Source organism: Leuresthes tenuis, unplaced genomic scaffold, assembly GCF_036924035.1.
Source record: "Leuresthes tenuis unplaced genomic scaffold, fLeuTen1.0.hap1 SCAF_24, whole genome shotgun sequence".
Taxonomy (NCBI): domain Eukaryota; kingdom Metazoa; phylum Chordata; class Actinopteri; order Atheriniformes; family Atherinopsidae; genus Leuresthes; species Leuresthes tenuis.
The window spans coordinates 441,765-463,233 of NW_027325378.1; the positions used below are offsets into that span (position 1 = coordinate 441,765).

At 45.6% G+C, this 21,469-nt stretch overlaps 1 protein-coding gene across 1 annotated transcript; it reads right to left on the reverse strand.

Moving 5' to 3' along the window:
• Positions 1 to 842: 842 nt before the first annotated feature.
• nub1 (negative regulator of ubiquitin-like proteins 1) lies at positions 843 to 20,018 on the reverse strand. Its single transcript, XM_072378923.1, has 15 exons — positions 19,872 to 20,018; positions 18,785 to 18,906; positions 16,986 to 17,153; positions 16,841 to 16,905; positions 16,680 to 16,744; positions 16,271 to 16,429; positions 16,096 to 16,184; positions 14,387 to 14,493; positions 13,059 to 13,245; positions 12,488 to 12,595; positions 12,252 to 12,404; positions 3,948 to 4,094; positions 3,689 to 3,769; positions 3,428 to 3,614; positions 843 to 1,395 (listed from the first exon to the last, which is right to left on the reverse strand). Exons 2-15 carry the CDS (start codon positions 18,899 to 18,901, stop codon positions 1,253 to 1,255), a joined length of 1,776 nt encoding a protein of 591 aa, XP_072235024.1. The 5' UTR covers positions 18,902 to 18,906; positions 19,872 to 20,018; the 3' UTR covers positions 843 to 1,252.
• Between the last annotated feature and the right edge of the window lie 1,451 nt (positions 20,019 to 21,469).

The following is a 21,469-nucleotide window of genomic DNA, read 5'->3' on the forward strand; positions in this document are numbered from 1 at the left end:
TTGAAAGAGTTAAAATAGTTGGAAGAGTTGGAAGAGTTAAAAGGGTTTAAAGAGTTGAAAGGGTTTAAAGAGTTAAAAGAGTTTAAAGGGTTTAAAGGGTTGAAAGAGTTTAAAGGGTTTAAAGAGTTAAAAGAGTTGAAAGGGTTTAAAGAGTTAAAAGAGTTGAAAGAGTTTAAAGGGTTTAAAGGGTTTAAAGGGTTGAAAGAGTTGAAAGAGTTGAAAGGGTTGAAAGAGTTGAAAGAGTTTAAAGGATTTAAAGGGTTTAAAGAGTTTAAAGGGTTTAAAGGGTTTAAAGGGTTGAAAGAGTTGAAAGAGTTGAAAGAGTTTAAAGGATTTAAAGGGTTGAAAGGGTTGAAAGGGTTTAAAGAGTTGAAAGAGTTAGAGTTCAGGCTCAGCTCCGCTGGTTTAAAGAGTTTAAAGAGGCTCATTAACGAACACCAGCTGTGGAACTCCATCACATGCTCATTTAAAACATTTCTCCTCAAACAATCTGATGTACATTTAAGCAGCATCACCTGCTGCTGTTCAGGGGCTCTGGTTGCATCCCCACCTGGTCGCCGTGGAAACAGAATATTTTCTGCTGTCATGGCGTCGGACGTGTTGTTCGTGTCCAACACACCTGAGGGAGCAGCCAGTATTTATTAGGCTTTCAGTGCTCATTTGGTTGAGTTTAACCAGTGAAGACTTTTTTAAAAGGTTTTAAAAACTTCTCTGAGGACACAGAATAAGCCTGGAGCTCCGAACTGGAACCGTTCAGCTGCTCCAGCTGTGACCAAACAACTGGGCCAACTGGGCCAACTGGGCCAACTCTGAACACATTTCAGCTTCTCAGACAAATCAGCTAAACAAAAACCTTAATTTTTTATTGGCAGCACGAGACACAAAACTCAGCCTGAAAGGAAATCAACAGAAAACGCGGCTTCGCTTCCAGCAATAAAACAACGTCGCCTCCTGTGGTCGACCCAGAGCACAACATCTGGCACACAGAGCCGATCATCTGTTCATGCCTCATCAGTCTGAACAGTTTAAACCCTCCAACCACAGGAAGAAACAAGCTTTCAGAGTTATTGGTGGTTATTCTGAGGCCTGCTTTGGCACTTTACTGTTTAACTTCTGCACTGAAACACCTGCAGAGGGTCAGAACACTGGAGCTGCATGTGAGGAGTTTTTAGGGGTTCAGATTTGGCTTTAGGCTGGAACAGGGTGCTGGTTAAAGGCCTTCTGTCGATGAGGGTCCTCCACGGTGAGCGTGTCACACGGTGTGGCTGGGCTCTCGGTTCAGGTAGGTCTTCATGACGGCGATGAGCTCGCTCTCCTCCTCCAGCGTCAGGTCCAGATAGTCCTCCTCATGGCGGGAAATGTCCTCCAACACCTCGTTGACCAACTCGTTGTCCTCTGAAGGCAAAACAGGAACATTTCTGTCACACAAATCGATAAACAAAAGCTGCACTTTGAATTACACCAAGTGACGAGGTAATAACCAGGTAATAACCAGGTAATAACCAGGTAATAACAACGTAATAACCAGGTAATAACAACGTAATAACCAGGTAATAACCAGGTAATAACCAGGTAATAACCAGGTAATAACCAGGTAATAACAAAGTAATAACCAGGTAATAACCAGGTAATAACAAAGTAATAACCAGGTAATAACCAGGTAATAACCAGGTAATAACAAAGTAATAACCAGGTCCAAACCAGGCTACATCGAGGCATAAGAGGGCAGAAGTAACGGGAATAAAGAGCTGTGATGTGGTAACACTGTAGAAATAAGAACAATGGTAATATGGTGCCATAAATGCTGTAATAACCGAATAATAATGAGGTCATACAGGGTGGCGTTTCCATTAGGGCTGCCACAAACTATTATTTTAATAGTCGACTAATCGGATCGTATATCGAATGTAAAACATGCAGCTTATCGCACCAGGATGCAGCTGCTCTTATATAACCATCATTAGCTTTCAGCTTGCTTGGAGTGTTTAAGGTAGATGCTAACTAAAAAAAAGACAATTAATATCATAGTTCATTAATCCTTTGATTAAATATGTAGCTTGTTGCAACAAACAGTTATTTAACTGTGAAGCAAACACACAAAAATAAATACTTAAGGTTTTTTAGGTTTTTCTTTCCTTCATTCGTCTCTGGCATCAAACACATTTAAATCAGATGAGGCACCTGAAACTAAGGAATTATTCACTAAAGGTTTTGGTCTCACTGACTCGAATAGAACAGCAACATGTTCAGTTTGGACTCAGTCAGGAGATTTGCTTGCTGAGGTGTGCATGTAGCTAGCTTTGAAACAAAGCCGTCCATTGAAGATGAAAGTTAGTTTTTAGCTTTAGAAAACATTAGCGTTCCTATTCAAACACATCAGTTTTATAACGTTACAGAAAACACATGAAATATCTGTGCTAAGGCTAATTCATCGCTAATGTTAGCATTTACAGCTAGCAATATGAGTAAGCAGCAAGTTAACGCTTCGGTCGCAAGTTAAGTAGCAAGTTATCGGTCTATGTTACCACAGACATTTTCCTCTCAGCGATAATCAGGTTTCAGGCCCTTTATGAGCCTGAAACTTCAGTCTGTTCAGAATTTTTATGGACCACCGCTATGCTGCTGACCGTGTGCCGAGGAGGAGCATGAGCTGTTTGAGTGTGTTTATTTATTTAATTTTCTATTAATTTGTTTGTTTTTTTAATCATTTTTAGGAATACATTTTTTTATTTTATTTTTCCTGATGTCTGGGTCTGGTTCTGGGTCTGGTTCTGGGTCTGGGCCTGGTTCTGGGCCTGGTTCTGGGTCTTGGCCTTGGCCTGGGCCTGGGTCTTTGCCTGGGCCTGGTTCTGGGTCTGGGTCTGGGCCTGGGCCTGGGCCTGGTTCTGGGTCTGGGTCTTGGCCTGGTTCTGGGTCTGGTTCTGGTTCTGGGTCTGGTTATGGGTCTGGTTCTGGGTCTGGGTCTGGGTCTGGGCCTGGTTCTGGGTCTGGGTCTGGGCCTGGTTCTGGGTCTGGGTCTTGGCCTGGTTCTGGGTCTGGGTCTGGGTCTGGGCCTGGGCCTGGTTCTGGGTCTTGACCTGGGCCTGGTTCTGGTTCTGGGTCTGGTTCTGGGCCTGGTTCTGGGCCTGGTTCTGGGTCTTGGCCTGGGCCTGGTTCTGGGTCTGGGCCTGGTTCTGGTTCTGGCTGTCCTCTGGCCTGTGCTACTGATCAACTAAACCAGAACACATGGTTGGAACGATAAAAGTGCGTCTGGACTGTTTTTTTTTCAGTTTCCTGTACAGACATGTGAGACGCAGCCCACAGCGCCACCTGCTGCTCGCGGTACAGAAACACTTATTTACTACAAAGTGATGGAGACGAGCCTGATGAAGGTTTCTATGAAGAAAGTTTGATGGATGCACAGAAGCCGCTCAGGTGTGCGCTTCACCTGGGGAGTTGGAGGAGGTGCTGGGCTCCTCGGAGGATGGGGAGGAGGAGGTGGAGGGTGGGGACAGCAGCTCGGAGGACAGCACCCCCTGGTTGTCCAGCAGCAGCTGAGCTGCAGATGGAACGTCTCCGGCTGTCAGTCTGAGCGCCGCTTCAGACGAGTCCCTCTCGAAACCCAAATACAGCAGCTGCAGGCACACAAACAGCTGGATGAGCACAGCTAGCTTTAACAGGGAACACAGCATCTGGAAAGAAGTCCCACCTGCTCCACCTTCTCTGGACTGACCGTCCCCTCGGTGTTGTTGTTGGTGGCCTGAGCAGCCTGGCTGGAGTCCAGCAGGATCTGAGAACAGTGACACAGCGTCAGAGTCCCCCGAGAGGCAGGAAAATACTGAACAACTACATTCAAAGTGTCAAATATACTGCTTCTTCTACAGATTCTGATTATCTGCCTTTCCCTTCTGTGAAACACTGATTTATGAATGAGCTGAAGGAAAGTATGAAGACAGGAAGCCACTGACGGCGTAAGCTTTGTCCACATTTCCCTCGGCGTGGTGCAGAGCTCTGGCAGCGTCTCTCCGGGAGAATCCCAGCTCCATCAGGGTGGAGATGGCGTCCATCCTGGTCCTCCTCTTCTGCCTCTCGCGGTTCATCAGCTCCTGACGCTCCTGAACGCAGCAAACACAACGGCATCACTTTCACAGGCAGAGGAACGGTCCTAACAAGGTCCTAACATGGTCCTAGCATGGTCCTAGCATGGTCCTAACAAGGTCCTAACAAGGTCCTAACATGGTCCTAACAAGGTCCTAACATGGTCCTAACATGGTCCTAGCATGGTCCTAACATGGTCCTAACAAGGTCCTAACGTGGTCCTAACATGGTCCTAACAAGGTCCTAACAAGGTCCTAACATGGTCCTAACATGGTCCTAACATGGTCCTAACAAGGTCCTAACAAGGTCCTAACACGGTCCTAACAAGGTCCTAACACGGTCCTAACAAGGTCCTAACATGGTCCTAACATGGTCCTAACACGGTCCTAACACGGTCCTAACGTGGTCCTAACATGGTCCTAACAAGGTCCTAGCATGGTCCTAACATGGTCCTAACATGGTCCTAACATGGTCCTAACATGGTCCTAACAAGGTCCTAACATGGTCCTAACAAGGTCCTAACAAGGTCCTAACATGGTCCTAACAAGGTCCTAACAAGGTCCTAACAAGGTCCTAACATGGTCCTAACATGGTCCTAACAAGGTCCTAACATGGTCCTAACATGGTCCTAACAAGGTCCTAACATGGTCCTAACATGGTCCTAACAAGGTCCTAACATGGTCCGAACAAGGTCCTAACATGGTCCTAACATGGTCCTAACAAGGTCCTAACAAGGTCCTAACAAGGTCCTAACATGGTCCTAACATGGTCCTAACATGGTCCTAACAAGGTCCTAATAAGGTCCTAACACGGTCCTAACAAGGTCCTAACACGGTCCTAACAAGGTCCTAACATGGTCCTAACATGGTCCTAACACGGTCCTAACATGGTCCTAACAAGGTCCTAACAAGGTCCTAACAAGGTCCTAACATGGTCCTAACATGGTCCTAACAAGGTCCTAACATGGTCCTAACACGGTCCTAACACGGTCCTAACATGGTCCTAACATGGTCCTAACAAGGTCCTAACACGGTCCTAACAAGGTCCTAACACGGTCCTAACATGGTCCTAACACGGTCCTAACACGGTCCTAACGTGGTCCTAACGTGGTCCTAACAAGGTCCTAGCATGGTCCTAACATGGTCCTAACATGGTCCTAACATGGTCCTAACAAGGTCCTAACATGGTCCTAACAAGGTCCTAACAAGGTCCTAACATGGTCCAAACAAGGTCCTAACAAGGTCCTAACAAGGTCCTAACAAGGTCCTAACATGGTCCTAACATGGTCCTAACAAGGTCCTAACATGGTCCTAACATGGTCCTAACAAGGTCCTAACATGGTCCTAACATGGTCCTAACAAGGTCCTAACATGGTCCGAACAAGGTCCTAACAAGGTCCTAACACGGTCCAAACAAGGTCCTAACAAGGTCCTAACACGGTCCTAACACGGTCCTAACAAGGTCCTAACACGGTCCTAACACGGTCCTAACACGGTCCTAACAAGGTCCTAACACGGTCCTAACAAGGTCCTAACACGGTCCTAACAAGGTCCTAACACGGTCCTAACAAGGTCCTAACAAGGTCCTAACACGGTCCAAACAAGGTCCTAACAAGGTCCTAACATGGTCCAAACAAGGTCCTAACAAGGTCCTAACATGGTCCTAACATGGTCCTAACATGGTCCTAACAAGGTCCTAACACGGTCCTAACACGGTCCTAACACGGTCCTAACAAGGTCCTAACATGGTCCTAACACGGTCCTAACACGGTCCTAACAAGGTCCTAACATGGTCCTAACAAGGTCCTAACACGGTCCTAACAAGGTCCTAACACGGTCCTAACAAGGTCCTAACACGGTCCTAACAAGGTCCTAACATGGTCCAAACAAGGTCCTAACAAGGTCCTAACATGGTCCTAACATGGTCCTAACACGGTCCTAACACGGTCCTAACACGGTCCTAACACGGTCCTAACACGATCCTAACAAGGTCCTAACATGGTCCTAACATGGTCCTAACAAGGTCCTAACATGGTCCTAACACGGTCCTAACACGGTCCTAACACGGTCCTAACAAGGTCCTAACACGGTCCTAACACGGTCCTAACACGGTCCTAACAAGGTCCTAACAAGGTCCTAACAAGGTCCTAACAAGGTCCTAACATGGTCCTAACATGGTCCTAACATGGTCCTAACAAGGTCCAAACAAAGTCCTAACATGGTCCTAACATGGTCCTAACAAGGTCCTAACAAGGTCCTAACAAGGTCCTAACATGGTCCTAACATGGTCCTAACATGGTCCTAACAAGGTCCTAACAAGGTCCTAACAAGGTCCTAACAAGGTCCTAACACGGTCCTAACACGGTCCTAACAAGGTCCTAACACGGTCCTAACACGGTCCTAACACGGTCCTAACAAGGTCCTAACATGGTCCTAACATGGTCCTAACAAGGTCCTAACAAGGTCCTAACAAGGTCCTAACAAGGTCCAAACAAGGTCCTAACAAGGTCCTAACATGGTCCTAACAAGGTCCTAACATGGTCCTAACAAGGTCCTAACAAGGTCCAAACAAGGTCCTAACAAGGTCCTAACATGGTCCTAACATGGTCCTAACAAGGTCCTAACAAGGTCCTAACATGGTCCTAACAAGGTCCTAACATGGTCCTAACAAGGTCCTAACATGGTCCTAACATGGTCCTAACAAGGTCCTAACAAGGTCCTAACAAGGTCCAAACAAGGTCCTAACAAGGTCCTAACATGGTCCTAACAAGGTCCTAACACGGTCCTAACAAGGTCCTAACATGGTCCTAACATGGTCCTAACAAGGTCCTAACAAGGTCCTAGCATGGTCCTAACATGGTCCTAACATGGTCCTAACATGGTCCTAACATGGTCCTAACAAGGTCCTAACATGGTCCTAACAAGGTCCTAACAAGGTCCTAACATGGTCCAAACAAGGTCCTAACAAGGTCCTAACAAGGTCCTAACAAGGTCCTAACATGGTCCTAACATGGTCCTAACAAGGTCCTAACATGGTCCTAACATGGTCCTAACAAGGTCCTAACATGGTCCTAACATGGTCCTAACAAGGTCCTAACATGGTCCGAACAAGGTCCTAACAAGGTCCTAACACGGTCCAAACAAGGTCCTAACAAGGTCCTAACACGGTCCTAACACGGTCCTAACAAGGTCCTAACACGGTCCTAACACGGTCCTAACACGGTCCTAACAAGGTCCTAACACGGTCCTAACAAGGTCCTAACACGGTCCTAACAAGGTCCTAACACGGTCCTAACAAGGTCCTAACAAGGTCCTAACACGGTCCAAACAAGGTCCTAACAAGGTCCTAACATGGTCCAAACAAGGTCCTAACAAGGTCCTAACATGGTCCTAACATGGTCCTAACATGGTCCTAACAAGGTCCTAACACGGTCCTAACACGGTCCTAACACGGTCCTAACAAGGTCCTAACATGGTCCTAACACGGTCCTAACACGGTCCTAACAAGGTCCTAACATGGTCCTAACAAGGTCCTAACACGGTCCTAACAAGGTCCTAACACGGTCCTAACAAGGTCCTAACACGGTCCTAACAAGGTCCTAACATGGTCCAAACAAGGTCCTAACAAGGTCCTAACATGGTCCTAACATGGTCCTAACACGGTCCTAACACGGTCCTAACACGGTCCTAACACGGTCCTAACACGATCCTAACAAGGTCCTAACATGGTCCTAACATGGTCCTAACAAGGTCCTAACATGGTCCTAACACGGTCCTAACACGGTCCTAACAAGGTCCTAACACGGTCCTAACACGGTCCTAACACGGTCCTAACAAGGTCCTAACAAGGTCCTAACAAGGTCCTAACAAGGTCCTAACATGGTCCTAACATGGTCCTAACATGGTCCTAACAAGGTCCAAACAAAGTCCTAACATGGTCCTAACATGGTCCTAACAAGGTCCTAACAAGGTCCTAACAAGGTCCTAACATGGTCCTAACATGGTCCTAACATGGTCCTAACAAGGTCCTAACAAGGTCCTAACAAGGTCCTAACAAGGTCCTAACATGGTCCTAACACGGTCCTAACACGGTCCTAACAAGGTCCTAACACGGTCCTAACACGGTCCTAACACGGTCCTAACAAGGTCCTAACATGGTCCTAACATGGTCCTAACAAGGTCCTAACAAGGTCCTAACAAGGTCCTAACAAGGTCCAAACAAGGTCCTAACAAGGTCCTAACATGGTCCTAACAAGGTCCTAACATGGTCCTAACAAGGTCCTAACAAGGTCCAAACAAGGTCCTAACAAGGTCCTAACATGGTCCTAACATGGTCCTAACAAGGTCCTAACAAGGTCCTAACATGGTCCTAACAAGGTCCTAACATGGTCCTAACAAGGTCCTAACATGGTCCTAACATGGTCCTAACAAGGTCCTAACAAGGTCCTAACAAGGTCCAAACAAGGTCCTAACAAGGTCCTAACATGGTCCTAACAAGGTCCTAACACGGTCCTAACAAGGTCCTAACATGGTCCTAACATGGTCCTAACAAGGTCCTAACAAGGTCCTAACAAGGTCCAAACAAGGTCCTAACAAGGTCCTAACATGGTCCTAACATGGTCCTAACAAGGTCCTAACAAGGTCCTAACAAGGTCCTAACATGGTCCTAACACGGTCCTAACACGGTCCTAACAAGGTCCTAACAAGGTCCTAACATGGTCCTAACATGGTCCTAACAAGGTCCTAACAAGGTCCTAACAAGGTCCTAACATGGTCCTAACATGGTCCTAACACGGTCCTAACAAGGTCCTAACATGGTCCTAACATGGTCCTAACATGGTCCTAACAAGGTCCTAACAAGGTCCTAACATGGTCCTAACATGGTCCTAACAAGGTCCTAACATGGTCCTAACAAGGTCCTAACAAGGTCCTAACAAGGTCCTAACAAGGTCCTAACATGGTCCTAACAAGGTCCTAACAAGGTCCTAACAAGGTCCAAACAAGGTCCTAACAAGGTCCAAACAAGGTCCTAACAAGGTCCTAACATGGTCCTAACATGGTCCTAACATGGTCCTAACATGGTCCTAACAAGGTCCTAACAAGGTCCTAACAAGGTCCTAACATGGTCCTAACAAGGTCCTAACAAGGTCCTAACAAGGTCCAAACAAGGTCCTAACAAGGTCCTAACATGGTCCTAACATGGTCCTAACAAGGTCCAAACAAGGTCCTAACATGGTCCTAACATGGTCCTAACATGGTCCTAACATGGTCCTAACAAGGTCCTAACAAGGTCCTAACACGGTCCTAACAAGGTCCTAACATGGTCCTAACATGGTCCTAACAAGGTCCTAACAAGGTCCTAACAAGGTCCAAACAAGGTCCTAACAAGGTCCTAACATGGTCCTAACATGGTCCTAACAAGGTCCTAACAAGGTCCTAACAAGGTCCTAACATGGTCCTAACATGGTCCTAACAAGGTCCTAACAAGGTCCTAACAAGGTCCTAACATGGTCCTAACATGGTCCTAACAAGGTCCTAACATGGTCCTAACAAGGTCCTAACAAGGTCCTAACAAGGTCCTAACAAGGTCCTAACATGGTCCTAACAAGGTCCTAACAAGGTCCTAACAAGGTCCAAACAAGGTCCTAACAAGGTCCTAACATGGTCCTAACATGGTCCTAACATGGTCCTAACAAGGTCCTAACATGGTCCTAACAAGGTCCTAACACGGTCCTAACAAGGTCCTAACACGGTCCTAACACGGTCCTAACACGGTCCTAACACGGTCCTAACACGGTCCTAACACGGTCCTAACACGGTCCTAACACGGTCCTAACAAGGTCCTAACATGGTCCTAACATGGTCCTAACATGGTCCTAACAAGGTCCTAACAAGGTCCTAACAAGGTCCTAACAAGGTCCTAACATGGTCCTAACATGGTCCTAACACGGTCCTAACAAGGTCCTAACACGGTCCTAACACGGTCCTAACACGGTCCTAACAAGGTCCTAACAAGGTCCAAACAAGGTCCTAACAAGGTCCTAACATGGTCCTAACATGGTCCTAACATGGTCCTAACATGGTCCTAACAAGGTCCTAACAAGGTCCTAACAAGGTCCTAACATGGTCCTAACAAGGTCCTAACAAGGTCCTAACAAGGTCCAAACAAGGTCCTAACAAGGTCCTAACATGGTCCTAACATGGTCCTAACAAGGTCCAAACAAGGTCCTAACATGGTCCTAACATGGTCCTAACATGGTCCTAACATGGTCCTAACATGGTCCTAACAAGGTCCTAACAAGGTCCTAACACGGTCCTAACAAGGTCCTAACATGGTCCTAACATGGTCCTAACACGGTCCTAACAAGGTCCTAACACGGTCCTAACACGGTCCTAACACGGTCCTAACATGGTCCTAACACGGTCCTAACACGGTCCTAACAAGGTCCTAACATGGTCCTAACAAGGTCCTAACAAGGTCCTAACAAGGTCCAAACAAGGTCCTAACAAGGTCCTAACATGGTCCTAACATGGTCCTAACAAGGTCCTAACATGGTCCTAACAAGGTCCTAACAAGGTCCAAACAAGGTCCTAACAAGGTCCTAACATGGTCCTAACATGGTCCTAACAAGGTCCTAACAAGGTCCTAACAAGGTCCTAACATGGTCCTAACAAGGTCCTAACATGGTCCTAACAAGGTCCTAACATGGTCCTAACATGGTCCTAACAAGGTCCTAACAAGGTCCTAACAAGGTCCAAACAAGGTCCTAACAAGGTCCTAACATGGTCCTAACAAGGTCCTAACACGGTCCTAACAAGGTCCTAACATGGTCCTAACATGGTCCTAACAAGGTCCTAACAAGGTCCTAACAAGGTCCAAACAAGGTCCTAACAAGGTCCTAACATGGTCCTAACATGGTCCTAACAAGGTCCTAACAAGGTCCTAACAAGGTCCTAACATGGTCCTAACATGGTCCTAACAAGGTCCTAACAAGGTCCTAACAAGGTCCTAACATGGTCCTAACATGGTCCTAACAAGGTCCTAACATGGTCCTAACAAGGTCCTAACAAGGTCCTAACAAGGTCCTAACATGGTCCTAACAAGGTCCTAACAAGGTCCTAACAAGGTCCAAACAAGGTCCTAACAAGGTCCTAACATGGTCCTAACATGGTCCTAACATGGTCCTAACAAGGTCCTAACATGGTCCTAACAAGGTCCTAACACGGTCCTAACAAGGTCCTAACACGGTCCTAACACGGTCCTAACACAGTCCTAACACGGTCCTAACACGGTCCTAACATGGTCCTAACATGGTCCTAACACGGTCCTAACAAGGTCCTAACATGGTCCTAACATGGTCCTAACATGGTCCTAACAAGGTCCTAACAAGGTCCTAACAAGGTCCTAACAAGGTCCTAACATGGTCCTAACATGGTCCTAACACGGTCCTAACACGGTCCTAACACGGTCCTAACACGGTCCTAACAAGGTCCTAACATGGTCCTAACATGGTCCTAACAAGGTCCTAACAAGGTCCTAACAAGGTCCTAACACGGTCCTAACAAGGTCCTAACATGGTCCTAACACGGTCCTAACACGGTCCTAACAAGGTCCTAACACGGTCCTAACACGGTCCTAACATGGTCCTAACACGGTCCTAACACGGTCCTAACAAGGTCCTAACATGGTCCTAACATGGTCCTAACATGGTCCTAACATGGTCCTAACATGGTCCTAACAAGGTCCTAACAAGGTCCTAACAAGGTCCTAACATGGTCCTAACAAGGTCCTAACAAGGTCCTAACAAGGTCCTAACAAGGTCCTAACATGGTCCTAACAAGGTCCTAACAAGGTCCTAACAAGGTCCTAACAAGGTCCTAACAAGGTCCTAACGTGGACCAAAACCTCACAGTTACTGATCTGATTAGTCAGACTAAGTCTGACAAATTAAAAAAATAAAGGTTTATTTAGTGTTTGTTTCTGTGATTCTGTTCTCTGCCACCAGGGGGAGCCCAACTGAGCCGTTAAAATGACAGAAGAAAACAGAAGAAAACAGTCTCTGAACTGCTGTGAAACATCAGGAATGTCTACCCCCCCACTCATTACCATCCATCATTTCCCCCCTGAGAGCGATAAAGTAAGACTTTTATAGGCTGAAAGGCTGAAAGCGTCACCTGTCTGCGGTTGCTGATGTGGATGGCGGCTTCCTGCAGGTCTCCCTGACACGCCCTGAGTCCCAGCCGAGCTTCTCTCTCGGTGAAACCCAGTGCCATCAGCTGAGCCATCTTCTCCGAGTCCAGACACAGACGGCCGTACAGAGACTCCACCTGACGGAGGACAACGAACAGGTGAGCTCAGGCTGCAGGAGGAGCTGTGCAGCTGTGCTCCTTCACCGAACATCTGGACGTACTTTGGACAGCTGCAGTCGAGCCTGAGAGTCGTTTCCTTCGACGTATGAGAGGAGGCTCTGCAGGAGGTACAGCCGGAGGAACAGCACCTCCTCTCTGCCCGAGTTACCCTGAAAACAAGCGTCAACACACCTGAGGACGTCTTTTTAAGCACCTGGTGGCAGAACCTGGTACTGCAGCGCTCAAAGAACGCGTAACCTCCTCAACTTCAGGTGCTAAAGGTTTATTTAAGAGCGTTTCCTGTCACTGATAATCAATTTAAACTGAGTTTAACTGAAGCTATGTGGATTTCATCCACAGATATGTCAATAAATCATAGAAATATATTCAATTAACCAGCAAACAGTGTTAAACGGGACATGAGTTTATATTTCTGCTCTAATTTTAAGCCTTATGCATTCTTTTTGTTTCATTTGTGCCTTATTTTCACATTAAAATGTGTTAAATAAAGAAAACACATCAAATGCATTCATTTAGATGATTTTATTTGGTATCATTTTGCATTTTGAATGAATAAATATTAAATGACAAAGTGAATAAACATGTGAAACTGCCTGAAATCACTCGCCTCACCTTGATCATGAGCAGCCTCTGCTGCTGCTCGCCGTAACACTTGAGGAAGCCGTCCTCGGCCCTCTGCAGGCGGCTGCGGCTGTCGTCCAGGCAGGACAGCGCCTCCAGCGCCCGGTAGCACCACACGATGTCCAGCTGCAGCACGGCGAAGTTATCCACCGAGCTGAGCAGCGCCGAGCCGCACTTACTGCCCACACAGAGACGCCAACGCATCACTGACCGGCTGCTGGGAGCCGCCACAACAACGCTGACTCGCTCTAATCGCTACAGAGAAGGTCTCTGCAGCTTTAATCTGAGTTTACACTCCAAACATCTGACCTAATAATCTGAAATAGATACAAAAATATAGAAATGGCCGAACAAATAAGTTAAGATGAGAATAAATGCGACTAAAATTCATGTTTCTGCTTTACTTTTAAACTGGATTCATTTTTATTTAGTATATTTTACGTTGCCGTTTATTTACTTTGCAACTCAGTTTTTCATTTTATTTAACATTTAATGTCTTTACTTTTTATTTCTGCGTAACTTTCCTTTACATCGTTTGATTTCATCATACAGTTTGTATTTAACTTGGGTAATTTGTTCTATTTATTGTATTGTGTCGCCATGGAGACCTGAGGAAGTGGCTAACAGCGTTAGCGGTTAGCTTAACTTACTGCCAGGACAACAACTAAATCAAGTTAGCGAAGCTTTTTGTTCAAACTTTATAAAGAAAGTGCGAAATTTTAGGGAAACCAATCAGAGACGAAGAGAACAAACTGTTACCGTCTTTTTAAATAATCCGGGAATCAATCCCCAGGTTTTAAAATATGATTTTTGCAGCCGGATGATCAGCCAATAGGTGAGGAGCTGAGTCAATGATGCACTCTGAAAGACCGCCCCCTCATTTGCATAAAGAAGCAGAACAAAATGCATGAAAACATGGAAATAAAAAGGTAATAAACTGGAGGAGAATATGCAAAGAGCAAAGAAAATACATAATTTTATTCTGAAATGTTTAGTGAAAAAATAGATCAATATGATGGAAAGAAAAATAATACAAAAATAAATAAACAAAGAATTTAAATAATTAAATTTAAATAAAAACTTTAAAGGATGAAAATCACAGCAGAAAAAAGCATTTATTTAACTTTCTACTGAATTATTTTTGCATAAATAATGTTTTTAACTTAATTTCAGTCGCATTTACGATCATTTATTATTAGTTATTATTAAATTAGTTATTTATTCAGTCATTTCCATATTTTTTTTATTTATTTCGGATCATGGCAGCTCAAAGAGTCGGTTCTGGAGCAGAACTTTCTAACCTAAAGACAGAGCTGTACCTGAACTGCTGGTCGGCCTGCAGCAGGTGACACAGCGCGTTGTCGTACTGCTTCCTCTTCATCAGAGAGCGGCCTTTCTCGTGGAAGCCCATGGCCAGAATCAGCGCCTGAACACAGCAAAGGGAAGTCAGACAGCCAGCAGCGCCCCCCACCTTATTCCTGTGATTCTGACTCTACTTTCTAATGTAAAACTACTTTAAACAGTTTTAGCTTCTCTTCATTGGCTCCCTGTTAAATTCAGAATAGAATTTAAGATTCTTCTCCTCACATATAAAGCTCTTAATGACCGAGCTCCATCACATCTTAAAGATCTCACAGTTGGATATTTCCCCAACAGAGCACTTTGCTCTCAGGCTGCAGGTTTCCTTGTGGTTCCCAGAGTTTCTAAAAGCAGAATGGGAGGCAGAGCCTTCAATTATCAGGCCCCTAAAAGCAGAATGGGAGGCAGAGCCTTCAGTTATCAGGCCCCTAAAAGCAGAACGGGAGGCAGAGCCTTCAGTTATCAGGCCCCTAAAAGCAGAATGGGAGGCAGAGCCTTCAGTTATCAGGCCCCTAAAAGCAGAATGGGAGGCAGGGCCTTCAGTTATCAGGCCCCTAAAAGCAGAATGGGAGGCAGAGCCTTCAGTTATCAGGCCCCTAAAAGCAGAATGGGAGGCAGAGCCTTCAGTTATCAGGCCCCTAAAAGCAGAATGGGAGGCAGAGCCTTCAGTTATCAGGCCCCTAAAAGCAGAATGGGAGGCAGAGCCTTCAGTTATCAGGCCCCTAAAAGCAGAATGGGAGGCAGAGCCTTCAGTTATCAGGCCCCTAAAAGCAGAATGGGAGGCAGAGCCTTCAGTTATCAGGCCCCTAAAAGCAGAATGGGAGGCAGAGCCTTCAGTTATCAGGCCCCTAAAAGCAGAATGGGAGGCAGAGCCTTCAGTTATCAGGCCCCTAAAAGCAGAATGGGAGGCAGAGCCTTCAGTTATCAGGCCCCTAAAAGCAGAATGGGAGGCAGAGCCTTCAGTTATCAGGCCCCTAAAAGCAGAATGGGAGGCAGAGCCATCAGTTATCAGGCCCCTAAAAGCAGACTGGGAGGCAGAGACTTCAGTTATCAGGCCCCTAAAAGCAGAATGGGAGGCAGAGCCTTCAGTTATCAGGCCCCTAAAAGCAGAATGGGAGGCAGAGCCTTCAGTTATCAGGCCCCTAAAAGCAGAATGGGAGGCAGAGCCTTCAGTTATCAGGCCCCTAAAAGCAGAATGGGAGGCAGAGCCTTCAGTTATCAGGCCCCTAAAAGTAGAATGGGAGGCAGAGCCTTCAGTTATCAGGCCCCTAAAAGCAGAATGGGAGGCAGAGCCTTCAGTTATCAGGCCCCTAAAAGCAGAATGGGAGGCAGAGCCTTCAGTTATCAGGCCCCTAAAAGCAGAATGGGAGGCAGAGCCTTCAGTTATCAGGCCCCTAAAAGCAGAATGGGAGGCAGAGCCTTCAGTTATCAGGCCCCTAAAAGCAGAATGGGAGGCAGAGCCTTCAGTTATCAGGCGCCTCTCTGTGGAACCAGCTGCCAGTTTGGCTTCAGTTCAGCCCAAAGTGGCCCGTAGTACGATCAGATGTCTAAAAGGAAACTAGAACGTCACACAGACCTCCAGGAGCTCGACCCAATCCAGCGGACCGTCTTCTTCCTGGTGTTAAAGTTAATGAATCTAAAGTAGAAAGACGCCACTCAGCTGTTCTACCTTCTTCTCCTGGTGGGGGATCTTCAGAGGGTTTCCCCTCTGGTCTGCGATCTCCAGGTAAGGCGTGGTGTCTGGATCCTCGCTGCCGTCTGACAAACAGATCGGTTCATAAAAATTAATCGTGTGCAGCAGAAAAGCTCCATGACAGACAGAGATGGGAAAGCAGAGTGAGCACCTCTCTCAGACAGGATCTGGAAGCCTTTCTTTGTCCTCTGCAGGCTCTCACTCTGGTTCTTCTTCTCCTCCTCCTCCCTGCTCACCTGCTCGGCGTCACTCACCTTCAGCACCATCATCTTGCTGTGGTTCTTCACGCCCTGCTGGTCCAGGCGCTGGTCTGCAGGGAGCAGACATAAAACATGCCCTCAGAACAGCAGCAGTGGCTTTATTCTTAGCTTTATGGACAGAATGGGGATAAAAAAGGCTGTTTTTGGTCTGACTGCAGGAGCAGAAGCTGACAGAAAGGGTGGAGCTGAGCTCCTGCTGAGTCTCCACCTGTTAAGAAAGAGGAGTCCGAACGCTGTGCTGAAAGCAACAGGTTCTGAGGCCTCAGAAACAGCTTTAAATGAAGCAGAACCTGCGCTGACCTGCACACAGAGTCCTCCCGTTCAGGATCAGCTTGATGTGCTTCAGACTGAACTCCTCCCCGATCCTGCAGCACACAAACACACTCAGCACGCCGCTCAGCACGCCGCCTGCAGCCTGAAAACGCTGAAAACGTGGCGCCGCGGCTGCTGGATGCGGTTACCTGTCCACCACCTGCTGCACCGGCACGTCCAGCCTGGTCTCCAGGTAGTTCTTCCTCTTGGGGTCCTGAAAAGGAAAAGCTGCCTTTGTGAGGAACAGTAAAAGACAACATTTCACCAGCTCTGAGCGGCGGGCTGAGCCTCCACCTTCTTGCTGTCTCTGGGCAGCAGCAGCTCCAGCGTGGCGACGCTCGTCTCCCTGAACGTCTTGTTTCCTTTGCCTCTGTTCACCGCCTGAGCTCGGATCGTCTCCAGGGCGCCCGCCACCTCCGCCGCCGGCAGAGACACCAGCGGGGCGTAGCGCTCCGCCAGCTCCTGACGGCAGAACCACAACACGGTTAAATCTGTCAGGGTCAGCTGAACGAGACTGAAGTAAGGAACCACGAGACTGAAGTAAGGAACCACGATACTGAAGTAAGGAACCACGAGACTGAAGTAAGGAACCACGAGACTGAAGTAAGGAACCACGAGACTGAAGTAAGGAACCACGAGACTGAAGTAAGGAACCACGAGACTGAAGTAAGGAACCACGAGACTGACGTAAGGAACCACGAGACTGAAGTAAGGAACCACGAGACTGAAGTAAGGAACCACGATACTGAAGTAAGGAACCACGATACTGAAGTAAGGAACCACGATACTGAAGTAAGGAACCACGAGACTGAAGTAAGGAACCACGAGACTGACGTAAGGAACCACGAGACTGAAGTAAGGAACCACGAGACTGAAGTAAGGAACCACGAGACTGAAGTAAGGAACCACGAGACTGAAGTAAGGAACCACGAGACTGAAGTAAGGAACCACGATACTGAAGTAAGGAACCACGAGACTGAAGTAAGGAACCACGATACTGAAGTAAGGAACCACGATACTGAAGTAAGGAACCACGATACTGAAGTAAGGAACCACGATACTGAAGTAAGGAACCACGATACTGAAGTAAGGAACCACGAGACTGAAGTAAGGAACCACGAGACTGAAGTAAGGAACCACGAGACTGAAGTAAGGAACCACGAGACTGAAGTAAGGAACCACGAGACTGAAGTAAGGAACCACGAGACTGAAGTAAGGAACCACGAGACTGAAGTAAGGAACCACGAGACTGAAGTAAGGAACCACGAGACTGAAGTAAGGAACCACGAGACTGAAGTAAGGAACCACGAGACTGAAGCCTTTCTTTATCATTATTAATGTATTTGTACAACTTATAAATACTTCTTCATTACATATGTTGTTATGTGCATAAACATAAACATCATAAACATAATAATAAATAATACTAAATAATAATAATCGACAGGATAATAAATCCACGGCTGAAGGACCCAAACTGACAAATTAAAGACAGAAAATGTCTCAAAGTAAACTGATATATCAACAAAAATATGTAAAAATGTATTTGGGTAATTGACCCTAAACCTTGTGTTGATAACCTTTTCTTTACTTATTATTCATTTATATTTATCATTATCACCCACTTTTACTGTGTTTCTGTATTTTAGTCATATTTTCATCATACTTTCCAGATGCTTTTTGGCTCCTGCATGAAAATTAATCTTTCAAGTTAAACCTGTAAAAAACTATTTCTGCATGTTACTGATATGCATCACCTGCTCTGTTTATATTACATAAGACATAAGTAACCGGCTCCATTAATCTGCATGAAGCTGAACCTTTTCTATTTATTCGTTTCAATATTATTGATGGATGTTCAGTTCTTTTGTTCAGTTTTTTCAGTCTGATTCCTTCACTTCATTAATACTCAGGTGGACATTAATATTTTTCTACAATATTCACTCCTCAGGACAGTAAAATATTTACTGCAGTAATTATTCGAAATTATTAGAAATTTAGGTTAACACCCGCTTCAGAAAAATAGATACTGTCAGATACCGTGAAACCGATATAATTTAGAAAGAACCCGTGATATAAATGTTCAGTTATACCTGCATGTGCTGCTGTCCCGACTGGTTTTGCTCGTCGGTGTACGGCGGGTTCCACAGCTGGATCTTCTCCTGCTTCAGCAGGTTCTTCAGCTTCGCCTCCGTGTTCTGCTGGGCCATCCTGTCTGAAAACAGCAGCAACACAACTCAAAGGGAGCCGGAGGGAAAGCTGCGAACAGCCGGAGGAAACCATCAGCTGGGCGGAGCTAAACCCTAGCTGGGCGGAGCTTGGAGGAGCTAACCCCCAGCTGGGCGGAGCTAACACCCAGCTGGGCGGAGCTTGGAGGAGCTAACCCCCAGCTGGGCGGAGCTACCCCCCCCCCCAGCTGGGCGGAGCTAAATCCCAGCCGGGCGGAGCTAAAACCACAGCTGGGCGGAGCTAAACCCCAGCTGGGCGGAGCTTGGAGGAGCCGTTTCCCTCTGAAGAAGACTTCCTTTAAAGTGTTTCAGGAGGTTTTGGTTCAACATTAATCTAAGCTCTCAATTCTTCACAGAATGATCTAAGGGACATATTTTTGGTCTAAACATGAATAAACAAATAAACCTTCCATTTTTGTTGATTATCCCCCGGTTAAGTTTCATATCTGATCCTGCTCTCATTGGATCATTTTTATCAGAAACTTTACTTAAATTTAAAAAAAACAAACAACAAAAAGGTGGAAGACAGTCCCGGTGCATTCTGGGAAATGTAGGATCCGGTGTACTGTGGGGGGGACTCGCACAGCAGTAAATGTCACCTGATTTTACCCACTTTTGTTCGCTCAGGAGTGTCCGGAACAGTTTAATAAATACCGGAACCTGCCTGGTGTCGCACCGCCAGCTGCTAACGAGCTAAATGACAGGTTTCCGGGTCACAGTTTGAGTTTTTGGAAAGGTCGATCAGCTGCAGCGGACTGTGAAAGTGTTTAATGCGTTTAACAGAACGTATTAAGGTAGAAATTAAAACGTGTTAAGGTAGAAATTAAAGCGTGTTAAGGTAGAAATTAAGCAGCAGAGTCGGCTAACAGCTCAGTTAGCTGCACGAAGCTTTCTGACAGCTGCTAAATGCTGATATCGGTTGCTGTTGGTGTCCAAACTGTTTGAGAGTTACCTTGATGCGATACAACTCGATGACGAAGAGCTGTGCGGCGACAAATGTCGTTAAATCTCCGTTAAAGACTCCGAGTCTGGAGCTCGATGTTGTTGTTTTCATGAATCAGGCAATTCTGAAGGAGGTGAAGAGGTCTCACTCTGATTTGTTTTCACGATCCGAGGAACTGAAGCTAATGAAAGGGATCCGGAAGCTCATCGGAACCAGGCGGAACGTCAATGTAAAGACATCTTTCTGTAAATAGACGATCTTTGCTGCAAGACGGTGCCTTACGAGGGTCAAAAGTCACGCGGATCCTCTTTGAAAGATATGGCGAAGAAGAGGAAATAATGACATGAATTAATGTAAAATTTTACATATTTATGAAAATAAAAAGACAGTTATTCAAAGATTATGAAATAAATATAAAATTGAAAAGAAAAGAATAAAATGTAATATGATGAAGTAAAATTTATGAAAATAAAAGACAGCGATAGAACAAAGAAATAAAAACATGACGAGAAAAAGTAATGAAATTAAACAAATTAAACGGCAATAAACAGAAATGAAGACGATATGACAACAAAATATTAAAAAGCATCAACTTAAAAATCATCAAACAGTCAGACTAAATAAAGTCAAACACAAATAAAAAGGACAAAAATGGAGTCATCCAGTGAAAAAAATTCTACTTTCATTGTATGGATTTATTTACAGTAGAGTTTAACCCCAAATATTGTGTCTAAATGTCATGTTTAGACAGTTTAGACTTTTAGGACAAACAAAACCATCCCTGAAGAGTCAAATGGGTTTTTTTCCAGCCATAATGCATCCTCCACATTAAATAAAACATATTTTCACATCATGATCCATAACCATTTAAAATCAAAAATACATAAGCTGCTACAAACAAAAAATAAAAATATAAAATTAGTTTTCACCGGGTCCAGCATCACAGTCTCACTGCAGCACCCAAAGACTTTCAGGGACCTCATCAGACCAAAAGATACAAAGATCACCAAAGACAGCAAAAGTGACCCGAGCTGAGAAACGTTGTTGAAATACTGACACCTGGTGGTCAGAGCTGGGATAGCAGTCTTCTCAAAAACAGTCCACTCACTGTGTAATCTGTGTAATATGCTCCATTTTACAGGAATAAAACCATTCAGCAAAGCTTTTAGATACTAATAGAAACTGTTTTGAATCATTTTTTCTCATAAATCCTTGTTATTGTCACACATGCCTCACCTCCTGACACCTTCACAGTTTAAAAGTTACACTCAGACCCAAACGGGTCTCACAGACCACCAATGAAAACACATTTTTGGACACCTGTGACGACCTTCTTTGGGTTGAAAATGGAGTTTTTATATGAAATTACAGATTTATCCAGTATTTGGCAGCAGAGTTGATGCTGGGTATATATGACTTTATATGTCTAAAGTCATATAAAAGCCAGGGAATAACGCAGTGTTGTGTGTTTCCATCACACCTGCAGCAGGTGAGCTGCTGCCAACAGGATGTCCTGCTCCTCCTGCTGCTGGAAGATAACACACCTGAATGTCGTTCAGCTGATAGCTTCAGGGAACAGAAGCCGACTTCTCCTTATTTAACCACCA

Bases quoted from the DNA above. Each gene is read 5' to 3' on its own strand.
- nub1 (XM_072378923.1), bottom strand. From the start codon at position 18,901: ATGGCCCAGCAGAACACGGAGGCGAAGCTGAAGAACCTGCTGAAGCAG. The intron at 16,745-16,840 runs GTAACCGCATCC...TGTGTGCTGCAG, and splicing joins GTGCAGCAGGTGGTGGACAG to GATCGGGGAGGAGTTCAGTC. The intron at 13,246-14,386 runs GTACAGCTCTGT...CTGTGTGGGCAG, and splicing joins CAGGCCGACCAGCAGTTCAG to TAAGTGCGGCTCGGCGCTGC.